Raw genomic sequence first — 16,786 nt, 5'->3', positions numbered from 1 at the left:
GCCAAACAGCATATGCACTTCTTTGGAATGAGATCCTTGCCCCGAGTATTTGTCAGTTCAATGGATAGATTTCAATTTAGAGTGAAATTCAAAAGAAAATTGCAATGAACGTGAAAGTTTGTGGTTTTTACTGTCTGGAGCAAAAGGGCTTTTGTTCTGCTGAAAACTGGTAACTCATGAAGTGTTGTCAGACTCGTGACAGAAGAACAAAGTCCGAGAAAAACATGAGTAATGTCAGGTAATGGTTGAATGCTTATTTCTGGATCATATATATCACTGTATATAATCTCGAAAGTTCTATATAATCTAGAACACAATTTCCTGCTCCACAGATCAGTACTGCATATACCTCTCTTGTCGAAACTTACCAATGCACATGGCAATCTAGCTGTGCGTCCCACTGCATGGTACGTACTTTATACTTCTCTACTCACTGTTTGGTACCTGCTTTGTTTTACACAAGAGCTGCCCCCTTCAGAAATGTAGTTGGTGACATGGCAAACAACAGTTTCTGGCAGGAACAGCAGGCTTTGGAAAAAAAAACAATACAAAAGGCAGCAGTAATGTTAAGCCATGTTTACTTAACATGTATTTTTGTACAGTTTGGCGCATCTGTGTAGGTACTATGTACCATAAGTGTCTTGTTCTGTTGCCAATGCATACTCTAGAGAGCATACAGTATATGTGCACCATATCAGCCATGGGTGCAGCTAAGACACTGGATAGAGCTCCATCCTTCAAGTGAATGCAGTGCAAATAAACAATGTTATATTAACAGTCTCAAAGACAAAATTCTACCACTAAACTACTGCTTTTAGAGATCAATTTTGTGCTAGAACTCCTCATGCGGACAGTGTGTGTATTCTTGTGGGTGTGATTCATGCCTGTTGTCTTATTTCTATAATATCTGTAACTGGGAATAAACAGTTTACATGCCCCACTTTTTGAAAGCTTTTTTTTTCTTAATGCAATTAACAAAAAATGTGCTGTATTAGTTTTCTATTTTTATTACAGTGACAAAAGCTCAAAGAAAAGATTTCAAATGTTGTCACTGCTTAGCTTGGTTGTATTTTGTAAAAAAATTAATAACTCATAGCAACTTTATATTAAAAGGGGAAAAAGTACTTACCTTTCAGTGGAAGTCAATGTAAAAAAGATCTTATTTTGAGTAATTTCTATATTTCCATTCATCTTGAACTTTTTACACTATGTGAAGGACAGCTGTTGTGTTCAAAAGATGTATGAAACTACAAATTGACAAAAATTGATGTATATGTATGGATTTTTCTTACATAAGAGTTTCAGGTTACATATTTGGTGCACACTGTGTTAAATTACTCTGGTTTTTAGGAAAACTGAATAGGCCATGTGGCTTTGTTTCTCATAATGGTTTCTCGTGCAACCCCTTTCAGCCATTCAGGATTAACATTGTGTGTATGATACCTGATATGATATGAGTGTCACCACAATGTCAACGTATAAACAGTCTGTGTCCCCACAACGTGATATATTCCTGGGACACGCACACACACACACACACAGAGAGAGAGAGAGAGAGAGAGAGAGAGAGAGAGAGAGATATTCATAAAAAAAAGAAACACAACGGAACTACTCTTCACATTTTACTCTTCTCCTCAGACCCTGGGAGGAGGGCTAGCTCCAGCTCCAGCTCCGGGCGAGAAGGAGGTAGGTAAGCTCCATTTTTAGTTTTTTTAGTTTCTGAACCGGTTTTAAAAAGTTTAACATTGTTTATTGAGGTTTTGGCTGAAATTCAGGTAGAAAATCTGCGAAGCGGTGGTAACGTCAACGGCCGCCGTTTTAAGGTGGAACGGAAAATTCCAAAGATATAAATTAAACGAGGATAATAACACTCATTTTAACACATCATTTTCCTTTTAATAGTTCACTTTAATGTTTGGGCGTGGAGTTTGGTAAAATAATGAAATATAGAGTAATGTGTTTTTTTACCCCTCATAAAATGTGTGAAAATATCGCAGAGAAATGGGAGTTCAGTGCTACGACTGTTAAACAGCTCCTAGTCTTTAAACGACCGTTTATACCATTTACGGTTTAATGTTTATACACTTTATTGTGTTTAAAATACAGGAGGGAGGGCGGTAGCTAACTAGCAGGGCACTCCTCATCTTTTACTACATTTAATTTTTAACCACTCCCTTAAATATTTGGCGTTCACCTGCCCCTTACAGGACTTTATTTAAAATATTTCTATTTTTAAATAACACGTTAGATAGAATATTTTCTTTATCTATATCTACTTAGGATGTATGTGTTGTTAAATATTGTTAAAGCTCTAAAAACAAACACTCGCTCAAGTAAATCTATAGTATCGCTAATATAACTGATGTTAATGATTTTCTGCATTTACGTTTACAAAAATCAACCCAACAATTCATATAACCCCTAAGTCTCTACACTCACTCATTTTTAATCTGCTTTTATATAGAATCCTATTACTTTCATGTATAATTTAAAAATATTTATTTATTTATTTATTTGAGACATGGTTTTGTTTCATGATGCACACAACATGCATTAAGGGACATTTATAAATACTTAGAAATATTTACATTATATATATATATATATATATATATATATATATATATATATATATATATACACACACACACACACACACTTTGTTCAGCCACAACATTAAATAATCACCTTGTTTCTACATTAATTGTTTCTATTATGATCTCCACCAACCATATACTTGAACTTGGTTCAAAAAACTGTTTATTTGTTGCTCTGCCCCTTTTCACTTAGTTTTTCAGTGATCAGGTCCCACACAACACTACCACAGAGCTGGTGTATTAGTAAAAAAAAAAAAAAACTCCAGCAGCACTGCTGTGTCTGATCACCTCATACCCACACAACACACCACCACCTCAGTGTCCCTTCAGCGCTGAGAATGATCCACCATTCAAACCATGCCTGCTCTGTGGGGCTCATGACCCATGACCCATGATTTTAGAACAGGGTGAATGTGCACAAAGAAAGTATACAGAGCAACAGACGGACTACAGTCTGTAATTGTAGAACTGCAAAGTGGACGTTTTAATGTCTGGCTGATCAGTTTGTGTATGTGTAAGTATTTCTAACACATACATATCTGAAGTTATAAAAGAGAAGGTACAAGCTATGTAAAATGTTTTCATTAAAAAGTCATTAAACAGCAGGTGAATCTGTACAAATTAAGTTTACCAAGGGAAAATGAAGAAGATTTAAATGCAACGTTTATAACTTTAGTTCCTGTTTCCTTTGCCAGTTGCATTGTATTAACTTTGACAAATAGACCAGTGGAAATAGCCCAAACCTAAATAGACTTGTATATCTGAACTGTATGGTCAGTAGTGCACATAAAAAGGACAGTGAGTGTAGAAACAGAGGTAGTTTATAATATTGTTTGAGAAGCTTAAACAGTTCTCAATTAAAATGACAACTCCACATTTAAAATTCATTACAACATTATGCACAGGAAATTAAAACAGTCTAAAATTAACATTTGATCTCACAAGTCAGCCGTGTCCCCATCAGATATCTGCCCACCATCAAAATACCCCTCTAAATCAATCAGTTAAAGTAACACTCAAATTTAATCTGTTAGTGTGTGTGTATATATATATATATATATATATATATATATATATATATATATATATGATTTTCAAACATATGTCTGATATTTTAATAAGCACTTTTTTTTACAGTGCACTGTTGTGAGCCCAATATCTCCTCTAGAATGTTTTTCAGCAGCAATGGCAGGAATTTATACTAACAACTTTCCATTTGTTAAGTCGTGACCAATCCACCTTGTGAAATGTCACATCAGGGTCCAAACCTCCACTCTGTATAGTGAACTTAGTGATTTTGCCACTAGATTTAGTGACTATTCAGAACCCGCTCCGGGTGACTGTCTGTGAGGAGTGTGGTGTGTTCTCCCTGTGTCTGCGTAGGTTTTCTCCGGGTGCTCCGGTTTCCTCCCCCAGTCCAAAAACACACGTTGGTAGGTGGATTGGTGACTCAAAAGTGTCCGTAGGTGTGAGTGTGTGTGTTGCCCTGTGAAGGACTGGCTCCCCCTCCAGGGTGTGTTCCTGCCTTGTGGCCAGTGATTCAGGCTCCGGAATAACTGAGCACAAGGCAGGAACACAGCCTGGTGGGGGTGCCAGTCCTTCACAGGGCAACAGACGCGCACACACACACAATCAGGGACCCACCGCAACCCTGAACTGAAAAACTGGTTACAGATAATGAATGGAGTTACACATATTTGTGGTGGGTTTGGGTTAGGGCTTTTAAGAAAAGTATCATATAGACCGAAATATTTGGAAATATATTGTGGTATTAATTTTGGCCATATCATCCATCCCTACCTTCAGAGTTATTATGCTGTAGATTGTAGCCTGCACTCCTATTTTGTGTTGCACCATGGTCCTGGAGGAACAGGATTTCATTTCACTGTGTATGGATATAAAGCTGAAATGACATTAAATCCTCTTTACTTTGTATGGTAATATAGTTTCTTATAGAATACCTGTGCATGCACACAGACAGTAATACAACGAGCAGCTGTGTTTTTCATTGCAAAAACGTTTAGCCTATTAACCTCCACACGCTCCGCAGACTAGTGAGTTCCTGTGGTCATGGGTTCTTATACATTTTCTCATCCATATACGTCTCTTTTTCTTATGTGTGCTGTTTGCTGTAAGTCAGTGCAAAACCGAAATGTAACCTATTTTTTATATTTCTCTTTTCTGTGTAAAGAGGAAAAAATAGAACAGTGTCATCAATTCTTGTCTTTTTTGGAGACTAGAGTTTATATAGCATTAAGTAGAAGTTACAATACCTGCAAATACTCCAACACTGTATATGTAAATGTGTGACATTTAAATATTTGAGAGTAGCCACCGTTCATGATGGGAGTGTTCATATTGGTCTGAAGTGCACATAAAACAAACCTTTTTTTAAATGAATTTATTATTTTAAGTGAAGGGAGAAAAGTAGGTTGAAAACCATGTCAGATTTGGTCATTTTAAAGTGGATATATTATGAGGATATCATTTTTAATTTTTAAGAGCATTAGCATATTAGTTTGGGAGCTCTTACCAACAAACACACACTGTGTGTGTTAAAACAGCCTGGTCAGATTTCTGTGATCTAGTGAAAGTCTGAAAACATGGGATAATAATGTGTCTTTCAGATGTTGTGTGCTGTGTTGTACGTAGGGTGCAGGCACTCCAGAGTTGTCCTAACCCTTTGTCTGAGTCACCAATTCACAGAGCTGGACCCGCGTTTTATGATTAAACAGAGCAAAACAGACACAACGAGTGCGGAGAAATGAGAGCACTGAGTAAAAATGGATAAGAAAAAGAATCGAGCGTAAACGGCGAAAAAAACAGAGCTTCTGCTCCTCGCTCCTCACTGCTGTGCGCTCAGGGTCAGGGTGAACAGTGAGTGGCTCATTGTTATTTAAAGGAACAGCTAACATTCATGCTGATGAATGTTAGATTTCTGTGCAGTGAATGACAAAGGAGGACACGTCTTTCACAGCATTTAGCATTTAACCTTATCTGGACATGCACACTATGACCAACCCTGTGTACACAAGTAAATCAAGAGATTTGACTGAAGTGGAAGTGGAAGTGAAATTGTGTGCAAGAGAACCAAAAAAAAAAAAAAAACGGATCTGTACACAGCTCTGTATAGATGTGTAGGGTCATCGATAATTTTGAGGTTTGAGTTGTTCCCCCTAGAAGAGATTGTACACTGAGAATCTCACTGAGAGAATGTAATTAATATTCATTGTCTTGTCTGTAACCTACTCGGAATCACTGGGCACGAGCCAGGAACAAACACTGGAGGGGGCTATATTATATTACATTTTAAAAATTTAAATAATTATTTTAATAGGTTAATATTTGTGTAAATATAACATTTACAAATATTCATTAGGGGAGGGAGATAAATAAATAAACTTGACGGTTTTTCCAGTATAAAATACATTATGTAACAAAATTAAAATATAGGATGTTTAATGCAAGAATATAAACAGCAAACATTTATATGAAAAATACCCTTAAATAACAAAACTAATACAATGAATATAAAAATGCTGAGCAGTGTTAATTTTGGCAACTGTGTGTATGATTTGGCAACTGAAATGTGTATTAGTTTTAGTTTAATTTTAGTACATTTAATTACTTTTAATAATTAACAAAAAACTAACATAAATAAAAATGAACTTAAATTATTTTTAGCACAGTTTTAGTCCCTTAAATTATAAAAGTCTAATTTTAGTTGTGGACTTTAAATGTGCTATTTTTAAAGGCAATATTTGTTACTAAATGTCATGAACCATAGCTTAAAATGTGTGTAATATTTAAAAACATTAACATCTAAAATTATTATTATTTTGAATGTATTTAACATTACATTTTTTTAACGAATGTATGACTGATTACATGTGACGGCATGGTATATTTACATAAGTCAGAACATTGCAATTATCACAATATGATTTTTTAAAAAGATAATTTAAAAACATGTTTTTGATATTATTGGGAATGCTACGGTATCGCCCTGTTGGGCTCTATTGGGCACCTCTAGGTTTTCAGGTCTCCTAACTCAGGACGTGCGTTGAAAATGGGATTAAAACACACACAAACACACACTCACACAAACACAAACTCACGGGCTGTTGGATTATGTGCACAAGGGCACTTCAGTAGATGCTGAGGCAGGAGGAAGCACGGTTCTTTTCACCTCTCGCCCCCATGTTTCCTGCCAGTTCATAGGGCAGGTGTTTCTGTACAATTTTTGCTGTGGTTTTCTGCATAACGTGACTTTTTAGCACTTTTATCATATACTTTCTGAGGACAGTGTGTGTGCAGTCTTCTCACCATCAAGATGCAGGATTACTCTGTAAGGTCCAAGGTAACCTTTAGTTTGAGGAAAGGGTACATTTTCACTGCAGTGTAGCTTAAGCAATGTAGGCCTACCTTAAATAAAACCGTTGGTTCTTTATTTTTTGTGTCCTGATTGTGAGCCGTTTCCTCTTGCCTAAGCTAACATCTGCAGTAACACTGATAACAGAACTAGAACTCTACTGTTTGCTAGCAACATATTTTTTGCAACAGAAAAATGTGGGTTTCCCAAAAGAGATGTTACTCGGAGCAAGTGAACTCCACATGATATTGTTTGAGTTCAGTGCTTATTGAGTTATTTTGGCATTAGTGGATTTGTTTTGTTTTTTTCTTTTAATTAAAAAATTGTGCTTCTTAAATTACTTCTTAATGCTCAGATGGTGCGCCATGCCCAAATTCAAGAACTCGCATTACAGTTTACCTCCTACGAGGTCAAAAGGAGCAGTGATTTTCTGATTGAGAGCACAAGTACGAGGTTAAAAAGAGCAAAAAACATTATATGAGGTGCCAGGAAAGAAACAAGTATAAAAAAGCCGGCACTCTTTTCCTGCATGGTCCCACTTTTTGTTGAATGTCCTAGAGATGTCCATATTTTTCCTTTGTTCAACCTTTTTATTCATCCCTGACATCTACACCATGTCTGAGGAAATCTCTTGCTATAAATTTGCTGCTGTCTCTATAGTGTGGAGAAAAGAAGTTCATGTGCCTGTACTTATTCAGTTCAACAAAAACAATGTCCGTTCAAATCCTGACCAGATATTTCAGTGAATAATGAAGCTGAAAGTCAAAGTTAAAGCTAACAAACGGATCCAAATTATTAAAATATGCAGTAAGAAAAACCCACAACAGCCATGCAAGACCTGGTAAACCAAAAACACTGTCTCTAGGACTAGCTGCTAAGAGACTGTGGGAGGTCGCTAATTGGGCTCTAGCGAGGCTCTAACATTAGGAGATTGCCCAGTGACGCCTTAGCCATGCGAGACAGAGTGACTGTGAAACCTAAATGAGCATATAAGTCTTTGCTCTGTGTTTGGGTGGAGTGTTACCCCCATTTTGGTCATGAGGCATGGTGGCCAGCTAATGTGGGTGAATGTGCAACTCGTTGGGCTGTGAAGAGAGCTTAAAAAAAAAAAAGTGGTATATTTAGTGCTGGGTGATATGAGCGCAAATCAATATCACAATTATTTGTACATTTTACCACGATTATGATTAATAAACGATTATTTTGTTTTTGTATTTATGACCCTCATAGTTCAGTTTTGAGACTTGTGCTGTAAATATGCTCCAGGATTACAGCTGGGATATTTATATATTTATATATGGTGTGTGATTGTGCTTTGGCTGAAACTTTTTTTTATTTTGTTTTTTTTTTTTCTTCCCCTCAGCGTTTACATTTGAATTCTTTTTGTTTAGTGCCGTCTTAATTATAGTCACAGCACTTCCAAACCACATATGCTGTGTTTTTGTTTGGTATGTGCTGCTCGAGTCGCTCCGTCGGCCTCGCCGTTTAGGTTCTCCTCCATGTGGCAGATAGGGTGCTGAATCATGTGACTACAGCTTGATAGCATAGTTTTTAAAGGGACAGTACATGAACGCACAGTGGAGACATAACAGAATCCAATTTTAATTTGTATATAAACATAATTTATATAATCAGTATAGACAAGATTGTCTGGGCAATTAAACGAAATTGACATTAAGAACTTCTAATCATTATCTTGTCTGTCATCCAAAAGAGCTGATGCTGGGGACACCTCAGTCAACCACAGGACAAAGCCATATATGTGTACGTGTGATGCCTTAGCCATCCAACACGATGAGTCCTAACTCGCCATATATGGTTTTGTTCTGTGGTTTACTGAGGTGTCCCTAGCATTTGTTGTTGAGCTGTGATGCTGAGTTATTTGTGGTGTGAAAACATGTTGGTCATTACCTCTAAGAAAGGAAGTTTCTTTTTTTTTTCTTCTTCTACTTCTTCTTCTCACCCTCCCTTTGTGTCTGATTTGTGTGTGATAGGAGTTAACAGCTAATGTGGAGACATAGAGATTATGCAAAAATTATATTCTGCTTTTCTTCCATGAAGCTTAAAGATGACCTGTACATGCAAAGCAGTGTCCAACTTTATGTATAGTGGTGCGTTAAATGGGACATATTACACCCATTTATCCACAAGTGAACACTGTTCTGGGTCTTAATAAAACAGCTGTGACCTGCTTTGCTCAAATCACCACAAGGATCAAATCCCACAGTCACGTTCTCCCCCTATCTATGAGCGACCGCATTCAGTGCCTGTTGCTTTAAATGATAATGAGCCGGTTGCTTTTCACCCCGACTCCAAGCGCACAGCAGTGGGGAGTGAGAAGCAGAAGCTCTGGTTTTCAGCCGATTTCACTGTTCTTTCTTCTCCATTCTCATTTTCTCAGTTTTTAGACGATGCTTTTCTTTCTCCTCACATTACCGTGGTTCCAGTGTTATGATTAGAGAGATTCAGACAAGGGGGGCAGACAACTCAAGTGTCTGGGCTCTATATAAAATGCAGCCCAATGTCAGAAGGGCTTAGGTTTACCACAATAAAACCATACAGAGGTTTTTTTTTTTTCGCATTGTTGGTAGGGGAGGATATCTGATTTAAAGGTTTTGATTTGTGTTTTTTATTGATTTGTGTTTGTTAGGTTTTTTTTTTTAAATGCTGTCCAGACTTTAAAAAATCAATATGGATACAGTCTGAATATGGAGAAAATCAAATTTGGACTGGGAGTTGTTCTGCACCAGAGCTACAAAACTATTATAAAGTTTATAAAAGGGGAAAAAAAGAGCTCTGCATGTACCAAGACCAGGCTCCAAAATTACTTTTTTGAAAACTCCATAATCACCTCTAAGCTATGCTTACAATGTTTGTTTTTATTCTTTTGCACGTGTTTTTAAGAGAATTCCACAGATTTGTCAGATTCCTGCATAATACAGTGGTTGATTAAAGACAAACATGACTCTGATTTCTTCAGTGCTGGTGATAGGAACCAGAAGTCACAATATCTGCAGCCCAGATACAGACTTTATTACTCTCCACAGCCACCAGCGAGCCTACACGCCTTCAGAGCTTCATGGGGAATACAGATAAAGGGCATGGAGAGGGGACATTGCAATTCATGAAAGGATTATACTTTTTAATTCAGTTCTTTGCCTTGACTCGGTCAAACTGGTTCTACAAACCCTTTGAATTATTGATGTAGGTCAGTTAAAAGAATTAACTAATTAATTGCACTATTTGCTTGTGATTAAACTCATTCTTATTGTCCTTTTGCAAGACTTAAACTTTTAGTAATGGATATATAAATGCAAAATAATATTATCAATGGTTGATCAACAAAGTGGAATTATGTATTTAGATCAAGACACTACTAATATAAATATAGACAAACGTAATCACAAAAATCAAGTTATAAAGGTGTAGCATGATTATGCTTGATAAACTGGCCAGAATAATGCTGTTCTTTATTTATTTATTTAAATATCTCAGTGTAATATTGATTATTTGAATTAGATTATCTTCATTTGCTGAGTAAAAATTTCAGAGAGAGCTTTAGTGTAGGACACAGTAGCTTTAGTGGAGGAAATTAAAACTACACCACAGCTCATGGCTTAAATATCGAGAGAAAGTGTAAGAATATAAGATGTTTATGCTGAAATATGTATTTAAAAAATTTAACCTACCTCCTGAACTCTGCGATAGCAACGCTAGGTTTACCACACTGGATGAAACTAATATGTCAGTAGGCTCTGTAAAAACAGTGAATTATTGTGGCCAAATTTATCAAAATATTTAGTTAAAAAAACAGCCTTAATACATTAATTTTGACAACTCTAGTTGAACATTTAGCTGTTTTTGCAGGGTGTTAATCAGAATGTAAATCTGTCACCTACTTTTTAAGACTCTGTCTTGTGTCCTTTTTTAGGGAGGGTCGCATGAAATGTTGCAGGATGCATTAAAGATGCCACACGTTTAATGCCATTTTTGAAGTTAAAACTGCTCTCAAGTACTTGTAATAGGAAGGCTATAGATTTTGGAACTGAAATGTGAGCAATAATTTTATGAGAGATGTTTGCAACTGTTTTCTGTGTGAACTGTGTCAAATGTCAAATTCTTTTTCAGTTTTTGTAATCACTGTCTGTGTTTGAGCAGTCAGGCTTGGAAATATTCTAGCGCCTGGTTTCTATGAGCACATCTGAATACGCTTGACTCACTTTGGTTTCTCCACACCTAAACATTTCACACCAAATCTCTCCTGACTGAGTTGGCTAGTACATTTTCAGGGGGGACTGCCAGTGCACAATCCATGCAGAGCAGGATTTGTGTTCTGTTGCCCCATGGCAACCTGGACTCTTAATGTGAAAGGGATTTGATGACCTGCTGTGTTTACAACGGTGTTTGTCTGTCACCTTAGAGATGAGCTCGCCGCTGTTACCCGAGATAACAGTTAGGAGAACCAAAACTGGATTGAAGTTTTAAGCTAAAGGTGTCATTTCAACTGTTCTGACACTGATGTTGCAGCTGGAAAACAAGCCACGTTGTTCTTGACAAATGCAAAGTCATGTCGGGCTTCTCTGTGTGATCACAGCATTTTGCCAAGTGGTTTAATAAATCAAATCAAATTTATTTGTATAGCGCTTTTTACAATTGATGGTGTCACAAAGCAGTTTCACAGAATTCCAGTAAAGATAAAAGTTTTAACATGAAATGTAAATATTCCCCAGGTGAGCGAAGCAAGGGGCTGAGGAAGAAACCTTGGGAGGAACCAAGGCTCACACGGGGGGACCTATCCTCCTCTGGTCAGCTGTTATATCTGTTAATTACATGGATTTCAACTCATGTACACAAGGACACCTATTTTAAAGGAAGTAGTCTGCACTTTGCTCCACTGTTTGTGTACTTACTGTCCACTGGGTTAGAAACACACTGTTTTACAGCAAACTTACATGTGTTCCACCAACCGAAGAACAGGCATATGTTGGTTACCAGAGATTGGGTACAGAGGTAAACGTGTTACATGTGCCAGACCTGTCAATAAGGCCTGGAAATAACATGTATCACAACTTTTTTTTTAATAGCAGTGTTTTATTGTTGTCTATTAAGGTTTTATTCTTGGTGCAGGACTTGAATTACTTTGGTATTTGTTCTGTACTTTATCAACTACAACACATTTCCTCAGCTAAGGCTTTTAAAAAGTGTATAGAAAAATGTTTCAAATTCAAAGATGATGCTTCTCACATTCAGACCGACCTTGAATCTCTTCAGTCCTTCCCTCTTAACGCTCACTGATAAACCTAATAAAGTAGCCAAGGAATAACTACATGGCTGTGTCTGGACCACCCCCAAATTAAATCCATATTATGGACCCAGAACAGAGAACACAATAAATAGAGCAAACAAACAAATCATTCTTATGTAAACAAACACCGGTAAACACAGTGGTCAATATTAACGACAACAAATATTACTGATAATGTAATTACTAATAGTTTAGTGTTTCCTCCGGGTGATCTGGTTTCTTCCCATGGTCCAAAAACACACGTTGGTAGGTGGATGCTGTGGGGAGAAAAGAAAATGCACATTAGTACTTCTTTAAATGATGTGAGGCATTCCAGGTTGACGATCATTTGGTTATAACCCAGTGTCCAGCGGAAGCTATGGGTTCTGAGTTTCCTTTGTGTTCCATCAGACACCTCACTGTGTTTGAAAGCTTTGCATCGCTCTCAGCACTTTGTCCCTAAGGCCTTAAAGCCCCCCATTATTGGCCCACCCTATGGCACGTTTGCTGTGTTGGCTTTTGCATTGATTCAGGGATCTCTGAAAAACTCCAACCAGAACACTTCCTACAGAAAAGTCAAACAGTGCTGTATGTTAGCGTTAGACAGGATAGATTTGGTGATTGTCCTGTAATTAAATATATAGAGAGGGTTTCACACAAGCTAAAATAGGACGCCTAATTCTGTCGCATTTTGACAAGAGCACTGCTTTTGTGACATTTGTATTGTCAAATATATTTAAATAGATATATTTGCATATTCATATTTACAGTTAGTGCCTACAATAAATCCACAGTGTAGTGTGTGTGTGTGTGTGAGATTTCCAGGTCATTGTTGGGTGAAACTATGTTTAAAAGAACCTCTGCCCTGTACTTGCACTTGTTGCCCATTTTTATCAAGTCCACTTATTGTGCAGGTACTCTTACTACTTATTTGATGATCTAATGAACACGCAAAACACAACAGAGGTATTTTGGTTTGTAAGGTACATACACATTTACAAATGTTCCCATGTTTCTGTTCCAGATTTAACATGTTCTCTGCCTTATGATGGAAATCCAACTACAATGCCCTGAGAAACAGCCTTTCTCCATGAAATGTAACCCAGGCTCCTTTCGTGCCCCTTGTCGGACCTGACAGCAGCTCGACGTCTAAAGGTGCAGGATGATGGTGAATCTACGCCGGATCCGAAAACGACAACTCCAGCAGCTGATGATGACGTGCTTTGCGTTGTCAGTGGTCATGGTGTACTGGGAAAGTTTAGACTACAACCTAATGAGCCACATAAAGTCCTACTCCTTAAGGCACCTGCTCCCCAGCCTCGACTACATCACGGCAAACTTGACCATTAGCCGCGAGGAAGCCCGGAAGTTCAGCAACCACCAGTATTTGATAAACCACAAGTGGAAGTGTGCAGACAGGGACATCTTGCTTCTGCTGTTTGTGAAAAGCTCACCGGAGAACTTTGAGAGGCGACAGGCCATTCGGTCCACATGGGGGGATGAGACCTATATCGAGAGGACTTTGGGTGTGACTGTGAAGGTGGTCTTTGCTCTTGGTGTTCACCCTCAGACTTTGGAGAGGAATAGGTTTCAGCGGAAACTCCTTTGGGAAGACGAACGTTATCAGGATTTGATCCAACAGGATTTTCTCGATACTTTCCACAACCTCACCGTTAAGTTGCTCATGCAGCTGGGCTGGACACATGCATTCTGTGCCCATGCTCGATTCCTCATGTCTGCAGACGATGACATCTTCGTTCATGTGCCGAACCTGATCCGTTATTTGCAAGAGGTCATCCGCACTGGGGTAAAAGACTTCTGGGTTGGGAAAGTGCATCGGGGTTCTCCACCAATTCGCAGAAAGGACAGCAAGTATTATGTGTCTGAAGAAATGTATCCCTGGTTGCTGTATCCTGATTACACCCCTGGGGCTGGTTACGTCATCTCCAGCGATGTGGCCTCCAGGCTCTATCAAGCTTCCCTCAACCTGAATGCCTCTCTTTACATTGACGATGTCTTCATGGGAGTTTGTGCCAATGCCATGGGGATTTCACCCCAGGAGCATGTCTTCTTCTCGGGAGAGGGCAAAGCCCCTTACCACCCTTGCATTTATAATCAGATGATGACCTCGCATGGACACGTGAAAGACTTCCATGAACTTTGGAGACATGCAACAGATCCTAGTGTGGAGAGTGTGTCCTCAGGACTCTTTGGGAAGCTCTACTGCACTTTAATTAAAGTGAGATTACTTTGTAAACCTATCTTTATAAACACCTATCCATGCAAAGCAGCATTCTTTTAAGACAGATGTTTTTTTTTTTCCTCATTGTTTTAGCATTTTTTATTTTATTTTATTTTTTTTTTTTTTTTTTTTTGGCTCATGAGACTTTTTCCTGAATGGTCAGTCATATAATTAAGATGGCCTTTACTTCTAAACTCATTGTCCATTTTATCAGCTCCACTGACTCTACAGGAACAGCAAATTAAATCTGTTGCTCTACACAATTGGTTAGCCCCCTCTCACCCTGTTCTTCAATGGTCAGGACCACCAAAGAACAGGTATGATTCAGATGGTGGATCATTCCCAGTGCTGCAGTGACTCTGACATGGTGGTTGTGTGTTAGTGTGTGATACGAGTGGATCAGACACAGCAGTGCTGCTGGAGTCGATAAACCCCTCAGTGTCACTCCTGGACTGAAGTCGTTGATGAAGAACTAGAGGACGACCAACACACACTGTGCAGCGACAGATGAGCTACTGTCTCTGACTTTACATCTACAAGGTGGACCAACGAGGGAGGAGTGTCTCACAGAGTGGACAGTGAGTGGACCCATGGTTTAAAAACTCCAGCAGCGACTGCTGTGTCTGATCCACTCGTATCAGCGCACAAACACCACGTTGGTGTCACTGCAGCGCTGAAAATGATCCACCATCCAAATCATACATGCTTTTTTGGGTGTCCTGACCATTTGAGGAATAAGATGAAAGGGTGCTAAAATGTATGCAGAGCAACAGGTGGACTATAGTCTGTAAAGGTAGAACTAAAAAGTGCATCTGTGTGGTCAGTGGAGTTGATGAATTAAGAAAACAATGAGTGTAGATACAAGGAGGTAATCTTAAGTATAAGGCTGAGAAGTGTGTGTAAGTTGGATATTTTTTTCCCCCCAATTTTATTTATTTTTTTGAGCCATAAATTCTTCGTGAAGTGTCATAGTGGCACACCACTGAGAACCTACCATATACTTGGCCTTGCAGATACGTTTTTTTTTTTTTTAACTTGATCACGAGAGCTCCTCTTACCAACAATTGGAGAGAAACCCGTGTACACATGTGAGACAGGCTACAAGGAATATCCTTGAGTCAATGGTTTGAGCCCTCACTAATCCTATTTGCATAAATCAAGGTTCATCTATTATGCCTCTTGCATGTTTAACAAGCTTCACCGGTCAGTCTTAAACAGAATACAAGAACAGGGAGGTGAAAACACTAACACATATCCACAAGCACAAGTTGTTCTTAAAGTCTGTTCTGCAAGGGCCTAGTGCATTGGCAGCTCTCTTGCTTTGGAAAAATAAAAAAAGAAAGACGGTGCTCTCCTCTATTGTTGTTACAGGGAATTCTGAAGCCTATTTTTACCTCTAAGGAACACATCCTTGGAATTATGAAACGTGTAGTGTAAGGTGTGTGTTCACTACCTCAGCAATAGCCAGCAAAAGTTATAGTTTACACCGGTTGGTCAGGTGTTGATCTTGTGATCACATCCTTTTACTCAGGGTGTCAAGATGTGTGGAAATCTGCTTCAGAGCAGCGAACTGTTCAGATCTGGATGCCTTTTGATGCTCTAACTGCAAACTCTTAGCTTTAGTCAAATAGCATAGACAGTATTCCCAAGTAGAGTTTACCTGGCACGAGCAGATGTTTACAGATAAAGGCGTGGCTTTGTTCAGTGAACACAGGTGGCTCCGGCAGGTGCCCATTTCCAAAGTCCTGTTTAATCAAGGATTATGACGAAATTATGGTCAACCCTCTGACGTGGCAAATGAGATCAGAACGACATGCTGATTGGGGCTCATTTGAACATCCTTCCAAGTGAAACCTGTTTCATAACTGGATACTGACACCACCTGGCCCTGCTGAAGAAGAACAACCCTATTTTTAGCTAATGTATCAAATGACTCTGCTGCCCAGACGTCAGATTGTGTTGCCTGTGTCTGAGTGTCCTGTGACTGGTTTGGAAATGTATGTTGTGTCTGTTCTGTCTCTTATGAGATTTGTGTACATGGAAAATGCAATTTGCTTTTTTGTATCGTTAATAAATCTTTTGATGCTTCTATTTAGATCGTCACTGCTTATTTCAGTGTTGATTAATAGGCATCTGCCTACAACCCACGTCTTAAAGAAATCCTTGTGGCTTTTATAAATCCTCTTCTTTCTTGATGCATTTACCCTCTTTCTCTTCAAAGAACAAGCCGTAGTCTCAAGGAAATGTTTCTAATGTGTGTTTCTAATCTTGTGACCACCTTACATTTGCCT

At 38.4% G+C, this 16,786-nt stretch overlaps 1 protein-coding gene across 3 annotated transcripts; it reads left to right on the top strand.

Moving 5' to 3' along the window:
• Positions 1-267: 267 nt before the first annotated feature.
• On the top strand, positions 268-16,553 carry b3gnt5b (UDP-GlcNAc:betaGal beta-1,3-N-acetylglucosaminyltransferase 5b). Of its 3 annotated transcripts, XM_066680305.1 has the most exons (3): positions 268-407; positions 1,639-1,690; positions 13,278-16,553. In XM_066680305.1, the coding sequence occupies exon 3, from the start codon at positions 13,416-13,418 to the stop codon at positions 14,553-14,555; it is 1,140 nt and encodes a 379-aa protein (XP_066536402.1). In that variant the 5' UTR covers positions 268-407; positions 1,639-1,690; positions 13,278-13,415; the 3' UTR covers positions 14,556-16,553. The 3 variants fall into 3 exon arrangements, with proteins under 3 accessions (XP_066536402.1, XP_066536400.1, XP_066536401.1); XM_066680303.1 differs by lacking the exon at positions 268-407 and having other exon boundaries at positions 1,559-1,686; XM_066680304.1 differs by lacking the exon at positions 268-407 and having other exon boundaries at positions 1,588-1,690.
• Positions 16,554-16,786: the final 233 nt, after the last annotated feature.

The sequence above is a fragment of the Hoplias malabaricus genome, chromosome 9 (genome assembly GCF_029633855.1).
Source record: "Hoplias malabaricus isolate fHopMal1 chromosome 9, fHopMal1.hap1, whole genome shotgun sequence".
NCBI classification, from domain to species: Eukaryota; Metazoa; Chordata; class Actinopteri; order Characiformes; family Erythrinidae; genus Hoplias; species Hoplias malabaricus.
The sequence above is the reverse complement of the archived record's forward strand: the minus strand, read 5'-3'. Positions and strand labels throughout refer to the sequence as shown.

Excerpts from the sequence above, each read along its gene's own strand:
- b3gnt5b (XM_066680305.1), top strand. The coding sequence starts at position 13,416 with ATGATGGTGAATCTACGCCGGATCCGAAAACGACAACTCCAGCAGCTG.